The sequence below is a fragment of the Corvus moneduloides genome, chromosome 26 (assembly GCF_009650955.1).
Source record: "Corvus moneduloides isolate bCorMon1 chromosome 26, bCorMon1.pri, whole genome shotgun sequence".
NCBI classification, from domain to species: domain Eukaryota; kingdom Metazoa; phylum Chordata; class Aves; order Passeriformes; family Corvidae; genus Corvus; species Corvus moneduloides.
In genome coordinates, this window is record NC_045501.1 from 3,407,242 (window position 1) to 3,424,779 (window position 17,538).

The following is a 17,538-nucleotide window of genomic DNA, read 5'->3' on the forward strand; positions in this document are numbered from 1 at the left end:
TGAAAACAAAATAGTGATATTTTAGCTGTTGTGTTGAGAGTTTAATCTCTGCTGTGCCTGCTGGGACATTTGGTAATGACTGCTTTGAAAAAATATTTGAAACTGAGATCTAGCAATTTAATTTCAGGATTTACAATAAGCTTGGAAGAAATCTCCCTCTGCAAATTGCTGCCATCAACAAGGCACCTACCTTCTTGGACTGTCAGTGTGAAAGCCATCTCTTCTGAAACTGGTGAGCAGACTTCTGTGTATGTGTATTTTTAGTCTCACATTTTATTTTGTAATCTTATTGCCTAGTCATAGAGGTGTTCGACTCATTTTGCAAGAAAAATCAGTGACTATCAAAGTATTTATTTCTCTCAAAGTAGGGCACAAGGAATGTGTGCATTGTCAAGTCCAAATGCAGACTGAATAGGTGTAACCAGGGAAAGGCTGGATGAGGATGCAGCTGCATTATCACTTGCTGACTAACAGTCTATATTTTCTGAATGTTTGGGAGTTTCAACAACGTTACTCCTGTTTTATATTCAGTGTTGTTTTTTTCTGTAGACACATCTGTGGTAGTAAGAGAGCTCGAGAGACAAAAATCAAAATCATGCTGTCCTTTGGCTTTTTCCCCCCCTGTGCTCTTTAATTGCCTCTGTAACCTCAAGCATCATGCACCTTTTAGAGTATGGGCTACAGGATTTGCAGGCAGGGTGAGCTCATTGTGTAGCTGATTCTAAGCAGTTGCATCCACATTCCAATCGATGACTTTCTCCATCTCCTCTCCCATTGCTGCAAGGGCTACTCAGAGCTGGGGGAGGTGGCAGAGTCCACATCTTCTGTGTCGTGTTCATGTGGGGGCACTGCTTGCCCACCTTTAACACGTTTCCACTTCATTCTTCTGTTTTGAAACCACACTTTGACCTGGGTGATAAAAACAAAACAATTACTTGTTGCCTCAACCTGAGCTGTATAAGCAGAGCTGTGCATATATGTGTGTATCAATAGACAGATGATTTGTGGAATTCTAGAAGAAAAGGTGAACAGAGCCTCACAAGTTTGATGAAGCCATCTCTCTAACACAGACTGGAACAATTCCTTCTAGAACGCTCTACACAGATGTTCCTCTGAAATCCTCAAAGGTAGTACAAGTGCTTTGCCTAGAATCTGTCATCATGTTAAATAAACAAGTCAACACGATGAGCACAGTGCCTCTCATGTATTTTTAATATCTAGGCCATCCAATCTAATGCTTCAGGAATTTTAATTTGCCTCACATAATTATGCAATTCTTCTGCTGCCCACTTAGCCTTGATAAGGAAACTTGGACTGAGATGACAATGAGAGAACAGAAATACCTTTCTCCACAAAACTCTGTATATTTGTCTTTCTTTATCACCTCAAAATACCACCTGACCCAGGAAGAATGCATGTATCAAACATGTCATTCTAACAATTAGTCACAGTCTAAGGTGATATCCACATTCCATATGTAAGCCTTGATATATCAATATGCACCAATGAATGGTGGTTAACAAGAACTCAGTAGAGACTAGCTATTACCAAGTCAATCTTTAGTTTAGAGAAACATAATTAAATTTATTAACTACTTACAGAAATGTGTAACAAAGGTGTTGGAAAGAATGTGGAGGCTTTGTTTGAAAATACCTCTGTGCCACTGGAAAAGCAGACCCTCGAGTAACATATCATTTTTAGCATTAGAGAGAAGTTGTGGGGGAGGAAGAAGGATCTGGGGAGACAAGGGTTTGGAAAGTACTTGTCTTTCGGTGAGATCCAGGTTCACAGCTATCTCGTATCTCCTGAGCCTTGTCAAGTAGTTATGGTGGGCAAATTCAGCTTCCAGCTCCCGTAGCTGCTCCTTAGTGAAAGCTGTCCTTTCCTTCCGTGATTTGCTGCTGGTTTCTGCCTTATTGCTTGAGTTCTGGTTTTCTAAGAGGCAAACACACTTGTGTAATTTGTGGTTATGCTGATGTGTTGTGAACATGTGCAGTTGCAGAGGTCTGATAAACAACCCCTTGAAGTGCTCAGTGGAAGTTTTAAAATGTTTGCTTTATGCCCCCTCGAGCTCAGCGTGACTTATTGGTGTGGCCAGCCTTGGTTTTGAGGGGACAGAGGTGGGACAGCTCACTCAGGATGGGGAGTGTTCTCAGAACTGCCTGGGTCTGCACAGTCACAGAACAGTAGCTGTGCGAAAGAAGCTCTCATTCCTTGCTGTCATTGCATCAAAATAGTTTCCTTCCCCACATTTTTACTTTTACTCCCTATATATGTATTTTCACCCTCCCCTGATCCAAGGCAGCCAAAAACAAGCAACATGTTAGGAGTGTATGGTGCCCAGCTTTGGTGCAGGACACAAGAACAAGTCACTCAGGGAGCAGCACCCTCAGCTGTGGTGTATGGCCTGGAAATACTGGGGATGTGGGGTGGTAAAACAAGCAAAAGCAGAGAAACATTGGTTTTTGCAGTGGCCTGGAACTATCTTGAACACTCCAGTTTTCTAACTTTTCTGATCCTTGCTAAATGAAAGCTCCAAGCAGATCTGGTATCTGTGTACCTGACTGGCCCCAGTATCATCCTTGTCATTGTGCTGTCCTGAAAAACCTGTTTGCTATTTGTGTACATTTCTGCAATGTGGTCAAGAGCTGTATTTCAAAGCCAAATTTCAAGCCATAGCCAAAGTGATTCTGTACCAATTATGATAAAAAGCAAGCACCAGCTGACTTTACCTGAGACTGTGGCAACCTTTTATTCACTTTTTTTGATCCTTTCTCTTTTTACTTTTTCCTTTTCCTTTCTTTTTATTTTTTTCTCTGTGCTTTCAAAGTTGGTGCTCAGAGAATCTCAATGCAATGCAAGGAAAAATGCATTTCTTTCAGTGAGCAAAGCCCAAATTGCCAGTCTTTCAGGGAGTCAGTTTTGCGAGTTCCTTGACTCTCTCCTCCTGCTCCTCTTGCTAGATTCCCTAAACTAAACATGCTAGTAGGGGTTTTGTTATGCTGTTAATGACTTAATTTTTGTGTGTAACCAGTATGCAACGGAGTTCTGTGTGTCCTAGCATAATATTTCTACATAGCAATGATAAGCAAAATAGTAACAGTGTGAGCATGATGTGCAGCTTCATCTTCTAGGTGTCCTTTTGGCTGCCAAAGTAGTAAAACTGGAGAAATCTGGGAGGTGTGACTGTAAGCTTTGTGACTGATCTGACCTTATCTCTGTCCATCAGAAATGGAGAAATCAAACAGAGCTTTTGTTACTCGTAATGCACACAGGGACCGGTGTGTCACCTGCTGCAGCTGGGCTGCTTTCCATTCCAAGGGAATTAGTCTGGTTTGTTCCATACTGGTTTTGCTGCTTCAGAAATCCACAAATAAAGTTGGGGAATGTACAGGAACAAAACTCCAGAAGTGTCTCCCCATGTTTTTGCCTACAGTTTAGCAATCCCCTTTGTTCTCACCCCTTACCTCACAAATCCTCTCTTACAGGTTTCCCAGAGGCTCACAAGTGTGACTTTTGAGGGAGCAGTAGGGAAGCAGGATTTGAAGTATGGATCTCTTGCTGGGAACTTCTCCACCAGCTTCTGGGAGCCTTGAACTCAGGGGCTTCCCCTGGGGTCTCTGCTCCCCTCACAGACACGTGGAGGGCTGAAGCAGCTCCCCAATACCATCAGCACATGGCAGAAACTAAAGACAAGCAGCTAATTCCAAGTGGATGTACCTGTGAGTTCATCAGAGCCCTGTGGGAAGGACACCCTCTCCAAGGGGCAGTTTCACCAGTCTGCATCTCCAAAAGACAGTGTGAATAGTTTTAAATGGATATTTTTGGGAACAGAATAGGATGTGTATCTTGGAATCTCTCATCCACACTGTGTGCCACAGGGTATTGTCAAGAGATGTAATCCTTACTCATGGCTTGAGGTCTTGAGATATTCCAGAAGTGGAAATGTGGCCTGGCTGCTTCAGTTTTGACAGTAGAATGTGAGAAATGACAAATGTGTGAAAGGACAAATCATCTTGGGCAGGTTTTTCCTACTGTACTGCCAGTTTAAAAGAAGAGAGGAGAGGAAGGGAAATTTAGGGAAGTTCAGGGAAGACAAAAGGGAAGGGAAGGGAAGGGAAGGGAAGGGAAGGGAAGGGAAGGGAAGGGAAGGGAAGGGAAGGGAAGGGAAGGGAAGGGAAAAAGATGCTGCTTAGGAAGCAGAGGCAGATGTGTCTCTCCTATGGATTGTGCATCCTTCCAGGATTCCAACCAGCTTCAGTGCTGGGTTGAATTTAACAGCTGCCTCTCCCAAGGGTTGCAATGGTCACTAGAAGGCGGAACCTCAGACCTTTCAGGGATGTCATTGCTTACAGCTCCCTGAAAGGAAAAGTCTAGGGGACAGCAGCAAGTGTGAAAAGAAAATATGAAGAGTGCTGGTAAGTGAGAATAAAGGAACTTTTTCCTTCTACTTAAACCAGGGAGATGTGCTTTGGAATCAGTCTCTTTAAGAATAAAGATATCCCTCTAATCTGAGTAAGCTGAAATCTGCTGTTTATCTGTGACTAACTGATGCTTTCATGAACACATTGTTCACCTTTTAAATTATTACTTTTTTAAACCTTCTTTGCATTTGGGAAAATTTTGACTCAACATGTGTTTTCAGTATAAATGAACTTAAACTCTACAAATGTCTGCAAAACCCAGAAATTAATCAATTAATATTTTTATCCCTGCATTCTCTGCCTGTCAAATGGGGCTACTGGAAAATATTCTCCACTTGGTAGCAGTGCTGTGGGAAAATGCACACTGTAGGTTGTAAATTAATGCTGTGGCATTTGAATGCATATAAGCATCTTAAATTTTAATAGCTTCCTTAAGAGAAAGAAATTTTATGCATATTTCACATATTTGGATCTGAGACATCAGCAAGTTAGAGTTTGCATAACTATGAAATTATTGGTTTTTACACTGTAGAAAGAATGTGTTTTGCTAGCTGGGATGACACCATGAAAACGATGTCCGTTTTCTGCACTGTTGGACGTTGTACTGATGGGCAAACTTTTAGTACCTCCTGTTTTGAGGTCAAAATATTTAACATTTATTGAGGACAAATAGAATTTATACTTAAAGGAAGACTTTTCCTCTTGTACTTCTTACCATAAACCAAGATGTCAAAATCCTAGCATGGCATTTCCAGCTACCAGAGGCAGCTCAAGGTGAGGGATCTTTGCTCTTTGCCATTCTCTTTTGCTCAGACAAATGGCAGGTATGGGTTTATAACTCCACATCCTAGGACTTGCAGTTCTGTGCGTACCTGCCGTGTGATTGCTGTTCAGTTACAGCAAATGTGCATTGTGCTGGTGAGTAAAATGCCTGCTTCAGTACACAAGATCTGCAGGAGTGAAGTACAAAGACCAGAACAAGAACAAGACAGTTTGTTACAGTGCTGTTACTGTCTAAAGTTTCCCCAGTCAAGTATTATGAAATGTTCTGCTCATCAGCTTTCTCTCCTAATTCCCAGTCTCACCAGGTGTTCTCATTCCATCTCCTGCACTCTACCACAACCCTGATTTCATATCACCTACCTGAGCTTTCCTTTTTCCTTTTGGATGGCTTTTTCCCAGTGTCATTTGTAGGATTTGCTGGTGCCTCATCATCTTCATCCACACCCACTGCTGCACTCACTAGGCTTGGGCTGCTGCCCTCTGACTCCCCAGAAGCCAAGGCCAGTCCTGGGTTTATTCCTCTTCTGGCCTCAGTGGCTGCCAGGTGCCAGTCAGGGTGCTGGAAAGAGGGGTGCTGCTCCACAAGTGCCCGCTCCTCACGTGGGAAGCTGTGGGGAGCTGTCACCAGGCAGGAGGCTGAGAAATCAGAGTAAGCAGCAAAATCTGGTTTTTGCTGGAAGGAGAATGGTGCTGCTGGGTAGTGGCTGAGCCCTGGAGCTGTGGTCAGATCCGTGTGGGAGCTCCTCATGCAGCCCCAGAGCGGGGTGGGAGGCTGTGGGCTGCGCATGCAGCTGCTGCTGCTGGGATCCATCTGCTTCCAGTCCTGTCCACACCTCAGCGCTCGTGGCTGGTGACAGCTCAGCCTTCAAAAGCAGAAGAGAAGCAGGGGGAAACTCTTCCAAATTTTACAGGATAGATCTCCTCCCTAAACAACAGTTTGCTTGTGGGTTTTATGCTGTTGCAGGTAACTCTTCTAAATGTCTTCATTGCCCTGACTGGGGCAACCAGATTTCTGCAGGGATTGCCATGAGCAGCTTCCTTGTGAAGTGCTGGGCATGAGTGAAACACTTTTTAAATACTGTGCTGGGGAGACAGTGACAAGTTTGTGAAGTGAAATGTGAGCGAGGGGAGGGAGGGGTTAACACACATACCCTCAGCCCCTCCAACCAAAGCAAAGCAGGCAGCTATTAATCATCTGAAACCTTATATGCACATCTAATGGGATTTGCAGATGGAGCCTTTTAAAGAAATAATGTCTGTATTTTTTTTTAAGGGAAAGAGCAGCACACAAAAAAGTCTTTAATGTTTCCTTGTAACACTATGAAGTTATTTTTATTGCACTGTTAACAAAATTCTCCATCTTGGGTTTAGAAAAAGCCCTAAAAGAGAATTCAACAGACACCAATTTTCAAGAACTGAAGTGGGATATAGAAGTAAGAAAGGACTTCGCGGATTATATATAATTTAAGGCCCAATCCTAAGGTTAAAAAGAATTATTAAACCTGGCTTGTACACACATGCAAGGCTTTGAGTGATGTTTGTTTGTTTTGTTAGATTTGTAACACATGTATTTGCTATGAGTTGGAGTTTGCTGCCAGTGGCAGTTACTCTTTCCGTATTCTACTTTCTAGGGAATTTTTAATACACCCTCCTGCAAGGAAATCTCCTAATTTTATGCCAATGAAAGACATGTTTTTCATCTTTTGTTGAGCATTTTATAGTTTTTCCTAACAGAAAGCAGATTTCTAGACCCTAGAGCCCTCTCAGCTGAAAACACATTAACCGGGAATCTGTTCTCAATCCCTTTTTCACAGAAGTATGGCAGCTGAGAATGCCTCAAACCCTGCTATGCCAAGGTTACTGCAACTCCTCTCAAGGTTGTTCTCCATATTTTTAATGACAATTTATGTATGAATTTCCAGCATCTGCTTGCAACCATCTCAAATACTTGTTTCCCCAGGCCTTGCTCCATGTTGTGTGAGCCTCTTTCCCTTCTCCCACCACTGGTGCTGGGTTTTGTGTTCTCTCAGGAACACAGAGATCTAACAGACATGGAGTCTTCATTCTTCACAGGAGATGAAATTATGTTATTTTGGGTTTTGTAGAAGTCAGAATTGTAAAATGTCATGGAATCTGGGTGGGCTGGGGAATGTGTTTATCCTGTTATACTGTTGGTTCTTAGAACTTGGCCTTTTCCAGGAAATCAAGTAATTTTAGTTCAGATCGTTGTGAACAAGGACATCAAATTCCTTTCTATCGCACAAATCTTAATTTTCATGCAAAATACTCAATATCTGATACCTAATTCATTCTCTAGGAAGAACCTACCTAAATATTTAAATCTGTTGCTGTGTTCCTTTAAATAATAAATATTTAAAAGTACTTCCTACTCACTGGCAGAAGGAAGACCCCCAGACTGCTCTTTTTTTGAAAGGTCAGGTTATGATCAATTTGTGAATGCTGCAAATGTTTCAGGCACTGCCAGAATTTAGGTCAGAGTCCAGAACTTTCTGCTAATGCAGAATATTTAATTTATATTCTGTGTGTGTGTGTTGTCACATATATAACACTTCACTTCCATGGGTTACTCGGGGTTTGTATGAATTCAGACTAATCCTGTTTTTCAGTCCTGCCTTCAGTCTAGAAAAAGATCTCTGTAATTAGGCAAACATTTGTCCTTGCAGGGATAGAGGGAGAGGAGGATTGTCCCTTAGTCTCACATCGGCCAGGACCAGCTTTAGGCCTCCACCCAGGACCCCTGTGAGGTCTGAGCAGGGCCCAGCCGAATTCCTGCACATCACTTTGCGTTCCCATTTAAACTGCTCGGACTCTGATTTCCTGACGGGGCTCTCCCTGTTATTCTTCCAGCTTCAGATGTGGGAAAAGGAGGTGGCTCAGGCTTGCCCAACGTGGGAACCCTCAGGCCCTGGGGCTGCAGCACCCCCGGCAGCTGCTGCTGTCACTCGGCCCCTCAGCGGGGGCCGCGGCACCGCTGCATCTTCCTGACACTTCATTCCCGAAACAACAACAATCATCCCCTCTTGCCAAACCCCATTTGTTGGCTGAGGCAGCCACCTTTAACCTTCGTAAAGTCAACATCTCTTCAGTCAGGCACTGAAGAATGGATGGGAAAAAAAATAGCTCGCATGGAGATGGGTTTTTGTGAAGAACGCTCCCGTAAAAAGCTGAAGGTTGGGAGTGGAGATTTGGCTTTGAGCTTTTTATCAGTCCATTCTGTGATTTCCCCAGGTATGGAGCAGACCCAGCAGGAGGAGGGCAGGAGAGCTGGAGAAGCAGTCTCAAGGGCAGACACAGCAAGCACCTGTGAAGGAGAGGAGAAGGGGGCTACAGCAGCTGTGAGAGATGGGAAGGAAATGATGCCATGAAGATTTTTGCCTTTTCTTTTATACCCCTGTTATACCTTTTTACAACTTCTGTACTCCTAGTGCTTTTTGCCTACATTCTTGGACTTGTTTGTCAAGCTAAGAGACTAAACATTTTAGAAGCTTTGTAGCTAGGGATCAGTGTGCCCCAGAGCCCAAGGTCCTCTCCAGAACACATTCTGTAAACCAAGATAGAACCATCCAGGAGAAGGCTCCTTGGGGAGGGGGGGCTCACTTGAACCTTTCATTGGGGAATCTTTGATAGATCTGCTAATTAGTAAAGCCTATAATGTTATACCCAATGTTGGGGAGGGGGGACAGACACAGGGAAAGACTCGGCGGGGTGCATCTCGATGCACATGACCTGGACGTGTGCACCTAAGGATCCTTAAAATAAATACCAAGGTAAAATCCCTTTTCCCCTTCTAACCGTGTGTGACTCTTGATTTTAAGACCAGGAAAAGGCATCAGAAATACCAAGCCCAGAGATGGGCTCTGTGTATCTATCAGTCATTTCAATAAAATGTCATTTCAGCCTTTCTGAAAGAATAAAATAATAGAAGAAGTGTAAAGCTCAGACTAATAGAGGCAGTGTACCTAGAAGGGAAAAATGATCTCCTACCAATGAGAGTTAAAGAACCATGTGATTGAAGAGCTCTATTAAAAGACATTAGATATTGGAGAAAATGTCATGAAATATTAACTTGCATTTTGATGTAATGACATATGACAAATTAGTCGAGTTTAAAAGGCCTGTATTTGCAGGAATTCAGTATTAGAGTTCTGATAATTTGAATGAGGAGATTTAGATAAAGTCTGCATTCCTTCTCAAAAAAAAAAAAAATTAAACCCCAGCTATTATATAACAGTAATATCACAGTTGTATGATATCTTTATCTCTCTTTCTAGGAACAAGTTTTCAGTCAATTTGTAGGGAGTTTTCAAGCATAAATTATATGTAACGCCAGCGAAACAGTGTTTAAGAGAAGGTGCCAAACAACCAGCTCCTCAATCTGAAGTAGTATAATGAAGTTGAGTGAGTAAATGATGCTTTTAGCTCCAAAGAATTCTACCTAAAATGTGCTACACTTACTGAGATGGAGTGTCTGCCTTGCTCTACAGACGGGGAGCTGGCATCACCCCCACAAGTGTTTCTAATTTAATGATAATATTTCCCTTAGCACTAAGTCAATATTTCCGGTATTAATTAAATTTGATGGCTTCACAGTAGTGAAAAAAAAAAAAAAAGAAATCCTGCTTCAGGTGGAGGAAACATCAAGAAGTGTAAGAGACACTTAGATGATAATATATCTTAGAACAGAGAGCATTAGGAGATAAAGCAGAAGAAAGAGGGGCCAGCTTTAAGTTTGCAGAAATACTAAAAGGAAAAAACACTAGCTGGGAGCTGCTGCAATGTTGCACAATGTTTTGTTCCTAAAAATTGACATGAAACCCAAAAAAAAAAAAAAAAAAAGAAAGAAAGATGGTGCTGCTGTCATTGAAAATGGGGAATTAGACACAATAAATTCTAGGATGGGTCGAAGCATACATACCTTGAATCTGTTTCCACTTAATTGGGATTTTTTAATGCAATTTGTTTAACACATTCTCTTTTGGTTTCTATCTACTATTAAGAAGTGGGTATGAATGAAAATAGAGAAATGTTTATAATATTGACTGAAATGTAGCAATTAGAGGAAGCAAAGTATGCTCAGTTTTTTCAGCAGCTGTATGCTAAGGGAGCAAAGATCTTGGCTTGCAAGTCTAGACACAACTTCTGTATTCCTTGCTTGTCTCTCCTCTTGCAGTACTTTTTGTGGATTTGAGGCCCAGTACCATGTGAAGATGAGGAATATCCTTCCCTTGAAAGGTCATAAAAGCAAATACTGTCTCAGCTACAACATTAATCCTTAAGACAGGAAAAACCATTTGCCAAAATCTTTGATAAATCATCTTTTTTTTAACGACTCCTGTCTTTATGTTGTGCATGCTCTTGTAGCCATTTCGTGAAGACCTGAATGTCCTGAACAAGGTCCAAGGCAGCAGAAACTTTCTATTAAACCAAGAATATTTTGAAAGATCAGCAAAGGAACAGTTAAAGAATTTGACTGGCAAATAGTTCGCAAAATACAAAATTAGCTCAGCTTTTGGCAGATTACAAAACTCTTCTGTTGTTTTCATCAGATGACATGAAAGAAACAGGAATCATGGCGTCCCCAAGGAACAGAGAGGAACAGAACACTCAGCCTTTTAAAACCATTTTTTGTGGATATTGATTAACAAATCTACACTTAGACTTCAGTGCGTGGTTCATATATTTTGAGGCAAAGCAGAATGCAACATTTTCATTTCGAGTTTTTGTTGTATTAAGAATCCCATATGTTTCTGGAGATCCTAATAAATACATTTGTAGGATTATCTGACAGGTGATAAACTTCAGTGCCAAGAGGTCTGCACTACTTTTCTTGAGACCACCCTTTGCTGCTGCCTTTGTTGTTGTGCTCTGTGATCTCTTTTAGTGGAGCTGGTTGAACTAAAGGCAATTAAATGAAAATTTTGTAAAAGATTTTTGGAGGAGCCAAAATTCATTCCTACGTTGAAAGACTGTAATGGAAAACGATTTTTTTTTTTTTTTCCCTGAATTATGGAAGTATTCTTTAAGTTATTATTATGTGGAATGTAGTCACAGAATGTCTATAGTTTCGAAGATACCAGAGTGAATTCTGGTATTAAAGGTGTCCTATGTGATCCTATCCAGTAATTAAAGTTCAGTCAGTTGCCATTTTGTTAGGGAATTCTGCTGAAACCACAGAACACCTTGTGCTGTATTACACCTTAGAACTAGAGCAGACTTACTTCTGTTCAGTTTAAATCCTCTTTTCCAGTAAGTTCTGCTGTGAAGGAATTAATTGTTATGGTGGAGTATCTCCCTCTATTGGTACATTTTTAAATGCAATGTAAGGAAAGTTTCCATTTCGTTGCACCAATTTCACTGTTTTCAAGACACTGTAAGACACAGCCCACAAAAAGCGAATTTTTACACTAACCAGCTTGTCAGCTTGTGTCCTGAAAATAAAGGCCCTGAGGGGTGCAGGCTGTGTCTGCTGTGAGAGCAGAGTTTATGTGCTGGCCTTCCTCTTGAGATGTTTCTCTGTAGCCAAAGCCTTGAACCAGATTTTCCTTGCTCCATTGCCTGATAATCTATCCCCCAAGAGGTTACAAGGCTATAGAAAACTATTTATGCTGTGCAGGATATGGATGATTGAATACAGAAAGGGTAACTGAATGCAGCATGCTTATGTTACATGATGCACCATCATTTATGTTTATATGTAGCCAAAAGTCTATAAAACCTTTTTCCTTCCTGACTTTTTTGTGTAAGTGTGCTGCTGCTGAGCACAGTTTGCCTTGGAAAATAATCTACAAAAGTCATTTTAGCCTGTTGCATTTGCATAAAACAGCAATTCAGAATTTTTCGAGGGATACTTTGTTTTCACGCCACGAGGTGGAGATGTCTACCTGCAATTCTGGGTGAAGACACAACTGAGAAGTCGTAGCTGAGGTTTAAATAAAATGGTGCCTTCCCCCTCCGCTCCTTCCACTTAAAAATAAATAAACAAAATAAAATAGTATAGGCTAAAAGTATGATGATGCTTTATCAAGGACCTCCATTATTTTTTTTGGCTTACATAAAAAATAATTTTAAAGAAATCACTGAGTTGTAGCAGCTGTCCACTGCTTGGCGAATGTGTGAATTTCCATGGATTTTCCATAGTGTATTCCACAGCCCCTGGGCAGGATTTGCTTGCCCAGGCCTCAGGATGCAGCTGAGAGCTGGAGCATGCTTCCAGCTGAGGGGCAAGAAAAAGCAGCGAGGAACTGCTTGGTGTGAAAGAAGCCCACACCTGAGCACAGGGAGGAGTTCATAAATTCACAGCTGGAGCAATTCTTTTAGGAAAGGCCCATGCTGAAGTGTAGAGCCAACAAAAGCACACAAGGTCACACACCCTCCCCTGTAGCTAATGGCAAAGGAGGAGGGAAATCATGGGCTCTGGCAGGACAACCCAGGATTTATAAAAAGAGAGTTTTGAAGACTCATTTTTGCAATAGAACAAGGACAAGCCCAGGAGCTGGGGCACATTCAGACTCCTTGAGCCTTTGGTGTGTGGCCTTTGGGTGCAGGGACAAGGCTCTCCACAGCTTTGTGGCCTTCATGCTCCCCCTCTCCCTGGTTGTAGTCCTTGGCTTGTGGCTGTTTCCTCATTTGGTTTCATTTTATGCTTATACAATCCAGGTCCCTGCAGCAAATTATAAGTGTGTTTGCCAGGTTGTTGTCCAGGAGTGAGGGCAGCTGTTAATTTCTTTCTGGTCATTGGACTGTTGCTATTGTGGGAGAAATGTGTGTGAGGAACAAAATTCTATGCTGGAAGGTGACTGTGACAGTCACTCCTGTGGTTTGTTGCTCAAAGACAGTGAGGCACCATGGTTCCTGCTGTGACTCAGGATGTAACCCTTATGGTTTATGGAGAAAAAATTTGATTTTCACATTTTCTTGTGTACTACATGTCTTGCTCTTTTTAGTTCCATGCATGGAAAAAAAAAAAAAAAAGGTGAAATTTTTCTAGTGGATGCTTTATTTTTCAAAGTGCCAAGCAACTGGCTACCCCAAAAAAGTAGCAGTTTCCTCAGTTGGAATGGTCTCTGTGGTTGCCATGACAGTGACTGGCAGGATCATAACACAAAGGTGAGGAGCCTGTAAGTTGAAGGAGGCCTCATGTAGGGTTTGATTGATAGAAAAAGTGATTTTTAACTTGGTAAGAAAGAGTGTGAGCAGCTCCTCCACTTGCCCCTTGCTGGGTTCCCAGGGCCTTAAGCCCTCTTGCAAATAAGGAACTATTTGCCCAGAAGTTATGAGAACAGAAACTGATCTAAAAAAACCACCCCAAGGAATTCTATTTATTTCTGAAGGACTCAAAATAGAAAAAAAAAAAAAAGAAGAAAAAAGGAAAAAAAGGGAAAAAAAGGAAAAAAGCTAAAACTGGGGTGAGGAGGAGCTACTGATTCCAAAGTATGTGTTACACTGTGACTGGCTAGGAGGGTACAGGGCTACTGACAGACTTAAACACCCTGACATCTGGGGTTTGGATAGGATATTTGTCTCTTGGCTAGTCAGTCTGACTGGTTAATATTACTCTTACTCCTTGGAGAGAGCCCTACAAGACCAGGTTGATGCCACAGTAGGTCTGTTCTGATTCCCACAGTTGTTTCTTACCCATGTTTTTTCAGGGGACTCTTTAAGACATAAAACTGCTGCACCTGTACCTGCTGTAATTAAAAAATCTTCAGTGCCCCATTAGTAGCAAAGAAACTTCAGTAGACTGGTAAGGTTCACTGGGAATGAAAAATCTTTGACTGAATTTTTATTACTATAATGTTCTATTTGTCAAATCTGCTGAACACATCTGTCAGCCACAAGTTAGGATGTGTCTGTAGGTCTAACATAATATTCCCATTACCAACTAGTGAGTTCTTAGGAAAAAAAATAAGAGGGAAACCCACAGAAGAAATACTTTTATGATGCTCTGTTTATGCCTTTTAGTGTTGTTTCAGGCCCACAAGAGTATCTCAGTTATGTAGGTCAGTAAAATGTGGGAAAAAGTGTGGGAGAGATCCTTCTGTTATCACAGAATCAATTAGGTTGGAAAAGACCTCTGAAATCATCGAGTCCAGCCTATGACCCACCACCACCACCTTGTCAAACCATGTCCAACTAAACCATGGCACTGAGTGCCACCTCCAGGCTTCCCTTAAACACCGCCAGGGACAGTGACTCCACCACCTCCCTGGGCCTCCCAAGATCCCATCACCCTTTCTGTGAAGAAATTCTTCCAAATGTCCAGCCTAGACCTCCCTTGGTGCAGCTTAAGGCTGTGTCCTCTTGTCCTGTCACTGTTGCCTGGGAGGAGAGGCTGACCCCCACTAGGCTACAGCCTCCTTTCATGCAGAATGTGATTTAGGCTTGTGATTAAATACATATTTGATAAACAGCTGGAGTCAAGCTATCAGTATATTGTAATAATAGTTCCTCTTTTGATTTGGCAGCAACCAGAAACCATGGTTTCTAGCTGCGAATGACCCAAATAATCACATAAGACGTTTTCAACATGCAAACCAGCGTGGTTTCATCAGAAAAGGTGAGGAACAGGGACCTGAAATCTAAAAAGATTTTCCCACATGGTGATTGAGTTACCGTATAGCTGGAGGTGTCTGTGTGTTGCACCTACAGTTGGAATTGGATATTCAGCACTCAGCAGTGACAGGTTGCATTATCAAGTTGTCTGTTCTGCCACTAGAAGCCAACAGCAGGAGAAGACTTGAAGGACTCGGATGTCTGCTCTGTTCAGTTCTGTGCTAGACTGTCAGTCCAATCCAAGTAGGAAATGGCCAAAATTAAACACAAACTGACATTAAATTCACACTTTTAGAATACTGTAGGCTAGATCCAATTAGTAATTACCGCTCATTTATTATGAACAAGTAGAATTCTAATTAGGCTGATTCGAGCCTCAGCTACTCCCTCAGATTGGATTGGCAATTAAGGTACTTCTTGTACTAGTAATTATGGTTTACCATGAAATTACTCTCCCTTCTACCCCCAAAAAAGCATCGAATTAGCCATGAGTGGAATTATATTTATCACAGGACCCTGTGCAGTAGAGACTTTGCAAATAAATACAAACAATTAGAAAAACCACTCAGAGTGCTGTGCCAGTGCAGTAATTAGGGCTTGAAGACAGGAATTTTTGCTGAAGCCAAACTGGCTGGGTTGTCATTCAAGAGAAGCAGCCCTGAGGGTGTGTCCCCAAGCCTCTGGCTCTCCTGGTCCCCTCCCAGGAGCTGACCCAGCAGGAGGAACAATGCAGAGAGTAGAGGCTTCTACCAACATGATCCTGGAGTAAGGAGCAAACTGTGAATTCACCAGTTTGGTGTTCTCTGAGATGTCACGGTGACCCCAGTGGGTAACAGGCAGGTGACCAAGCCAGACCAATACAAGGCTGGTGCAGGGTATTTCAGCAAACAGAAGTGTAAACAAAAGGATAGCAAGCATAAGCTAAACCTGAATTTTTCCCTTGCCCAGAGAATTAAAACCCAAACTTCTTGTCCTAATATTTGAATTCTAGTCCCTGTAGCTGCAGTTGCTATTTCAGTTACAATTTCAAAGTGTTATGCTCTTTTACAGGCTAATGAATTAATCGGCTTCTGACCTTTTCTCTCCCCTTTCCTTGCAAAAATGCAGTTGTCTCTGGCCTTGTAGACAAAGTGTGGAATTCCATGCCACAGAGCTTTGGACTTCCATAGATGGAATAACTATCCCCCTTCAATATCACACTAACATTGGAAGGCCATGAATAAATCAGTTTGGTTTATGTATCATCAGTAGGGGATCATGGACTGAATATTAGTGTGTATAGATTTTAAGGGTCACTTTAATTTTTTTCTTTAACTTTTAAGGTAGTAGCTTTGCCTCACCCACTGTGAAGAAATAGTGAACATTTTATTCTTCAACTTCTTTAGCCATCCAAATACTCTTGAACATATTGAATTTCCTTTAGAACATGAAGAATTCTTCCTAGTATAAAGTGTTAAGCTGCTTATAACCACAGAAGCAAAGAAAAAAATCTTAGATGTATGACTTCTCATACCTTGACCAACTTTAGATCTGAGTTTGCAGGAGTAAGAATTACCTCTCCCCAAGGACCATCTTCTCACCAAAGGAATCAGTCCTAGGCCTTCAGGTACCTTGGAGGTTGGGGTTTTTCATAAATTATGATAGATAATGGTGTGTTTTCCAAACTTCTAGCTTTCCCACAGAGTTAACGCTGAACAGGGTCTTTCTCTTATGGAATTTTTTCTCTGCTACTGTTTCTTCTTAGGCAGTTAGTGCATCTAAGAACTCCAGCTCAGTTTGGAAGCCAGGTAATTCTGTATTTGTCTAGCAGAGCTATACAAGATCCTATGGCTGGCACTACCAGAGTTAGATATTGAGGAACGTTTCAGAAAGAATCCTTCCACAAACTGTGTCTCCTACAACTCACTAGCACAAGAAAAACTCTTTTTTGTTCTGTGCTATCTGCTACAGGCTTTTGCCTGGAAGCCTCCTTCCATGGGATTATACCAGCAGGGTGTTCTTATTTGAGAGGCATTTGGTTCAATGGTTTTGTAGAGTAAGAATCTATTGCCAAATATAAAGGGCAGAAGAAATGAAAGCAATACTCTTGCAATAGAAATATTCACGTGTTTGTACCAGTAAAAGCTGCCTGTACTCCCATCTCTGCATGCCTTAGACTTCATCCAATAAAGAATTTCCCTTTTCTAGAAAGTAGAGACAAACAGAAAATTAACTTTTGGTACATCTATCGTGTGTAACCACCATTTGGGGATGACTTCTTAAATAGATTGTTAGCTCCTGTTTGCAGAACAAAGAAAAGGAGCTGGCAAAATGGATGATATTACATGTATTCTCCTCTGGTCATTGTCATGCTTCTTATCATTTGCCAAGGATTAGAAACTAATCATTAAGGACTGATATTGCAGTAAAAGGATTATTTCTCACAGTAATCTGTGGGGTCTTTGTGTTTTGAGCACATATTCATAAATTTATTAAAAACTCTAAAAACTCTGCACACAAATTGCTCTTCCTGTGCCGAAAAGCATTGAGTTTTCAGAATAAAGAATAGGTTTGGAGAAAACACCCAAATCCTCCATTTGCTATCTCTAAAATGAACACAAGAAAGATAGAATACAGGCAAAAGAAAGGTTTGCCTGTCTTCTTTATGTCTGCAATAGAGTCACTGTGTGTGTCGGGGAAAAAAGGGAGAGTTGTAATGATTCTGTTCTTTCTGCTGCTGAAACATTCAGAGGGAAGCAAAATTTACTGACATATTTTG

At 41.5% G+C, this 17,538-nt stretch overlaps 1 protein-coding gene across 1 annotated transcript; it reads right to left on the reverse strand.

The window, feature by feature from the left end:
• Positions 1-681: 681 nt before the first annotated feature.
• MEOX1 (mesenchyme homeobox 1) lies at positions 682-6,219 on the reverse strand. The gene is made up of 3 exons (XM_032134535.1): positions 5,568-6,219; positions 1,763-1,935; positions 682-909 (listed from the first exon to the last, which is right to left on the reverse strand). The coding sequence occupies exons 1-3, from the start codon at positions 6,016-6,018 to the stop codon at positions 787-789; spliced, it is 747 nt and encodes a 248-aa protein (XP_031990426.1). The 5' UTR covers positions 6,019-6,219; the 3' UTR covers positions 682-786.
• Positions 6,220-17,538: the final 11,319 nt, after the last annotated feature.

Coding starts and splice junctions, on each gene's coding strand:
- MEOX1 (XM_032134535.1), bottom strand. CDS start 6,018: ATGGATCCCAGCAGCAGCAGCTGCATGCGCAGCCCACAGCCTCCCACC. Junction 1,936..5,567: donor AAGGAAAAAGGAAAGCTCAG/GTAGGTGATATG, acceptor TTTGCCTCTTAG/AAAACCAGAACTCAAGCAAT. Junction 910..1,762: donor TGGATCTCACCGAAAGACAA/GTACTTTCCAAA, acceptor TTTATCACCCAG/GTCAAAGTGTGGTTTCAAAA.